The 6,000-nt window shown below is 40.3% G+C and overlaps 1 protein-coding gene across 1 annotated transcript in view; it reads left to right on the top strand.

Annotated features, from left to right (window-relative positions):
- Nucleotides 1-658: 658 nt before the first annotated feature.
- The window catches only part of LOC126882680 (unconventional myosin-X-like), a 29,363-nt gene continuing 24,021 nt past the window's right edge, over nt 659-6,000 (top strand). Inside the window, exon 1 of the mRNA XM_050647655.1 lies at nt 659-1,219. Coding sequence (XP_050503612.1) covers nt 659-1,219 — 561 coding nt within the window. The remainder of the gene's footprint in view (nt 1,220-6,000) is intronic.

Below are 6,000 nucleotides of genomic sequence, written 5' to 3'. Positions count from 1 at the left end.
ACATTATTTTCAATTGGAAAGCTAATATAGAGGCAAAAGCTATATTCACTGGATGTAACTAGCCGTGGAAATTTCATTTTACTGAATTTTCAAGGGGGTTACACTCCAGAATATAGAAAGCGAAGAAACGAGCGGGCCTTGTGCCCGTCGGGAGATAACTGTGCCTCCGCAGGGATGACACTGCAAGGGGTGGAATTTTTAAATTCACTTCGTGCAGACACGGCAACCTGGGCCAGTTATCTGAGAAATAGCAAGTGGAACCCTACCTATAGCAAATTAGGCAGTGACACATCCGCGTAGGTCCCTGGGACGGCACCCAGAACTTGGTTGGACAGCGGTCTAGCCAAGCGCAAAAAACAGATTCTTATAAATAGTTAACTGTAAAATGTCGTCGGACAATCCTATGTCCACCGTGCATCCAGCTCACGATTTCATTGAATTATTCCCAGAGACAGAGTCAGTGTCTGATATGGGCACTACTCCAGTCCCTCCCCCTAGTCCACCCCAATCCTTGACAGATGATATCGTTATGGAAGAGATAAAAGCAGTCTTCTCTCATGATGAATAAATAAAAGATTCAGAAGGCCCTCAGCCAGATGAATCAAGCATCAAAAATTGCAATAATAACCCCGGGTCCCTTCAGGAAAACCAAGTAGTTATGATTCAACAGATAGTTACCATTCCCCCTCAGAGAACAACAAACTCACTTGAGTTCACAAATGACCCACAACTAGAAGCTGACTACGACAGCCAACGATTTGAAGGCAAGAAGCCCACCAAAAGACCGTGTAATAGCCCAGACACAGAGAGAAATCAAAGTGACCTGGCAAACACGATACAACATCTGATGAAACAACTCGAACAGAGAGATAAAGAAAATAAGCGAGAACAACAAGAATTCAAGGAAATACTCGAAGAAAGAGACAGAGAAAATAAACGAGAACAACAAGAATTCAAAGTTCTAATCGCCGAATTAAGATCAATAATTAGAACAAAAGACGACGAAGCAAGAAGGATGATGGATCAAATCATGAAATTGACCAAAACCGTCCAAGAAATGACAAACAAACGGACTGTCACAATAACAAAAATAGACGAAAGTCCAATGACCTGGGAACAGACAGAAAATGAAAAACATGAAGAATCAGAAACAGAGACAACGGTATACAAAAACAAGTCATACCAAAAGTCAATCCTATCCAAAAGGAAAAAACGAGAGGTAATAGAAATAATAAAGCCTCCCAAAAAAGCAAAACAAAATGAAGACAACATAAGCTCAGCTGAAAAGCAGAGACGCATAGTTGAAAAGAGAAAAGAACAAGAAATGGACGACAACATAAGAGCAAGAGACATAAGGAAAGCTGAACAAGCAAAAGAAAAAGAACCACAGACGGGAAAAAACACCCAAATGGACGAGGACGCCGATGAAGAAAAAGAAGGTTTCACGGAAGTAAACCGAAAAAAAGGAAACAAAAGAAAAAACAAGGAGAAAGCTGAAAAAGAAAATCCAGCCAAACAGGTAAAATCCAACTCAGAAAATGAGACAAAAACCAACAAAGACCAAAACAATGAAAAAACACCTGATAAAGCAAAACAAGAAGGAAAAGCGGCCACAGCCTCGACCAGCAAGACTGTGGAAACTACCCAAAACAAAAACAACAGAAAACCGCCACCAATAATACTGAAAACAGTAGAGGCTGGCCAGGATATACTGAATACAAGTGCCAAACAAGGCATAATAACAGAAAATAAATTTGCAAAGTCAGGCAGAAGTATTATAATTCAAACTAGAAATAGAGAGGATTATCATGGCATATTAAAAATACTAGAAAATAAAGGCAACCAAATTGAATACGTCGCATATCCCCTAGATGAGGATATAGATAAAACAAAAAGAACAGTCATACACGGACTAACGAAATATACTAACGTAGACGAACTAGGAGATGAAATAGTCAACCTGAAAATAGAAATAGTAGACCTACATAGAATGATATCCAAAAAAGATGGCAGAGAATTGCCCCTTTATATGCTGACACATTATGAGAGCGACACAGAAAAAGTTAAAAATATAACAAACTTATGCCATATGAAAGTTGAAGTAGAAGAAGAAATAAAAAACAAAAAAGATGTGTTGCAGTGCTACAACTGCCAAAACTTCTTCCACGGCTCCAGAGCGTGCAGATGCTACTCCAGATGCGTGAAATGTGGTGAAAATCATGCCATTAGAAATTGCAATAAGGAAAGAGACACACCAGCCAAATGCGCAAACTGTGGTGAGGCTCACACAGCCAGCTACAGGGGCTGCAAAAAAGCGCCAAAAAAAAGGGTAAATACACAACTAGTACCCAGAAACATAAGCACACACAACATGCAAATAGCAACACCTAACATAAGTTATGCAGCAGCCACACAAGGCAAAAAAGACGCTCTGGCAGAGAATAATGAGATATTAACAGCAGTGCAACAACAAATGAAAATGTTCACAGGTATGTGTGAATAAATGACACAACTATTACATGCACTGGGGCTACCAAAAACCGTATAATGTCAGAACAGTTTCGGGATCTTCGAGTTGGGTCATGGAACTCTGGCGGTTTACGGCAGAAACTGAACATACTAGATGAGTTTATCAACAGACTCAATATAGATGTCATGGCACTGCAGGAAACAAAGTTCACTGAAAAAGTGAAAACCAAATTCCCGGGCTATGACATCTATAGAAAAGACCATAGATCTCGCTCGGGTGGCACGGCCATCATGGTAAAAAAAGGAATAAAACATCAACATATCCCGACACCGGATGGTCTGGTCACCCTAGAAGCAACAATAGTTCGGATCTGTGCTACTGACGAAACGCTGAAAATAGCCTCAGTGTACGTCAGACCGCAGGACCCGATCTTCGAGGAAGATCTAAACCTAATATTGGATTCAGACGAGCCAACAGTCATCCTAGGTGACCTAAACGCGAGATCGCCCAACTGGTTTGACAGAAGAACGAACTGAAATGGGAAACAACTTTGTGGCTATCTTGAGAAGAAAGAAAATACATATGCAATCGGACCAGTTGAACCAACACATTTCCAAGCAGAAATACTAACACACTTGGACATAGCAATTCTACATAATATTGGACAACAATATGAAATAACATCAGTAAACGAGGGCAATAGTAGTCACAATCCAATTATCCTGACCCTAGGTGCAATAGAACTTAATCACACACAACCTTACAAGAAAAAAAGGACAAACTGGCCTAACTTTAAAAGAGTCATCAGTGAGAACATCGGCGATATTCCGAACATCAATAATATAACGGATTTAGATGAAAGCGTGATTAAGTTGGAACAGACAATACAGAATGCTATTAAAGTCAGCACTAAAGAAGAAACAACAACAATTAAAAGAGGTAGGTTCAAAGATATATCAGAAGAACTAAAAGAATTAATCAGAGAAAAGAATAAAAGAAGGAGAAGAGCCCACAGAACAAGGGATCAGGAAGACAAAAGAATTGCAAATGAATTGGACAGAGAAGTCAAAAAACAACTGGAAGAACATAGAAATGAAAACTGGGACAAATATATCGAAGAACTAGATCCGAATAAATCCGGGTTCTGGAAAGTATCTAAAATATTAAGAAACGAAAGAAAACCAATACCAGCCCTACACGGAGCAAATGGAATAGTATACACAGAAAAAGAAAAGGCAGAAGTCATGAAAGATACCCTAGAACTGGGAAGCACAAAGAACTTTCATCAGGAAGAAGACCTAGACTTCACAATAGAAGTAGAAAACAACGCTAGAAGGTTAAGACGAAGAAAGGGAAGAATAGCCCTAGAACACACGTCTCCTGAAGAAATTAAAGAACTACTAAAAATGGCAAACGCAAAAAAAGCGCCAGGGCCTGACAATATAACAAACAGGGCATTAAAAAACCTGCCAACAAAAATAATAGTTTACATCACGAACATTGTAAACAGTATACTAAGACTAAGATACTTCCCGGATAGATGGAAAGAGGCAAATGTTTTTATGATAGGAAAACCGGGGAAAAATGGGAGCTTTCCACAAAATTACAGGCCAATAAGCTTACTACCAGCAATAAGCAAAATAGTGGAGAGAATAATTCTTAAAAGACTAAAACAAGAATCAGAAGCTCTAGGAATCATCCCAGAATCGCAGTTTGGTTTTAGAGCAAGGCACTCATGTGAGCTACAAGTACTAAGACTAACGGAGTACATAACAAAAGGGTTCAATGAAAAGATGTACACAGCAGCAGCCTTCCTCAACGTAAGTAAGGTTTGACAAAGTATGGCACGAAGGTCTGCTGCATAAAATGCATGAGAATGGATACAGCGAAGCGATGACATGTCTCCTTGCGTCATACCTTACAAACCGAAGGTTTAGAGTTCGAATAGGGGCCACCCTATCCGAAGTCGGAACATTGGAAGCGGGAGTGCCTCAAGGAGCGGTACTATCTCCTTATCTGTACACTATCTTTACGGCAGACACACCTACAGATGCACGAACCCTACTAAGCCTATATGCGGATGATACGGCAATAGCAGCAAGTAGTAGAGACCCTAACCTAGCCAGAAATCACCTACAAAGAGCCCTAAACCAACTGCAGGAATGGTGCATACAATGGAATATAGCACTATACCCCGAGAAAACACAGGCTGTAGTGTTCCAACACAGATATGGTAGACCAGAAAGAGAACTAAGAATGGAAAACACAAACATAGAATGGAGTAGACAAGCGAAATACCTAGGGGTTACGCTTGACAAAAGGCTCACGTACACAGAACACGTGAAACAAACGGTCCACAAAGCCAAAGCCTTAAGAAGTCAACTCTCCTCGCTGATAGGGAAGAGAAGCAAATTAAGATTCAAAACAAAAATTAGAATGGCTAATGGTATAATCATACCAACTCTCACATATGCATCTGCGGCATGGGGACAAACATGCAAAACTAACAGAAAGAAAATCCAGGTAATCCAGAATAACATAATAAGAGATGCCCTAAACTTACCCAAATACGTACCAGTCAGATACCTGTATAACAAAGACACGAAGCAGAAAAAGATCCTTAGAATGATGGATGAAAAAGCATATGAAATTTTTAATAACATAAGAGACCATCCAAACAGTAAACTGAGAGAGTTGACAGACTATAATGAAAACATACGTACTACACACAGAAGGCCTAAACATCAAATAACAGGATATAGGGAAGTCCCAGAATAATGACCTCAAGAAATTAAAGACAGTCGGACAGAGGTAGGAACATGCAAAATAGTTGTGAAAAAAAAATAAATAAATAAATAAATAATAAAACAAAAAAAAAAAAAAACGAGAAACTGCGTTGCTCTACGGAGTAGCGAAGTTGATCACTAAAAACAAGATACATGAAACCATCAGCTCAATAAATTTAGTACTGGTAAAATCAAGGTGTAAGTATGAAATGCAATAAAGACCCCTCTGGTCCTTTATACACAGCCACTTAGGCTGAAGGCCTTTCAGGCAGGTCAATGAGAGACCATAGCGCGTACCTGAGCATCGAGACCGTGTCCGACAAGCACGAGCTTGATGGCCAGACCTTGCGGCTGCTCGGCTGACGAGGAGAGCAATACGCAAGTATTGTCAAATCGGCAGCTGAGTGACCGACACACACCAAAGTCCGAGCGGAGGGACACCAATCCAGGTTGGTGTCTCTCCGTTCGGAACACACATTTAGGGACTTCAGTCCAAAATCATGAAAAACATAAATATACTCAGTAAAGTAATTAGGGAGAAAAGCTAAACAGCTACCCCTACAGATAGGTGGCCTAACCACAACCATGACAAGACGGAGGGTGTTACATTACCCAAATCACCCGAAGTAAAAGTTCAAAGCCTCCCCTTCGTATGTCACACGTTGAGGAGGGGTGGAGGAAAAAACCTGGGGGTCAGATAGGTACCGCTCCGGAATGATATTCTTCGGGAGCGAGACCGGTTTG

Source organism: Diabrotica virgifera, chromosome 3, assembly GCF_917563875.1.
Source record: "Diabrotica virgifera virgifera chromosome 3, PGI_DIABVI_V3a".
Lineage (NCBI taxonomy): Eukaryota > Metazoa > Arthropoda > Insecta > Coleoptera > Chrysomelidae > Diabrotica > Diabrotica virgifera.
This window is presented reverse-complemented; position numbering and strand designations above follow the sequence as displayed.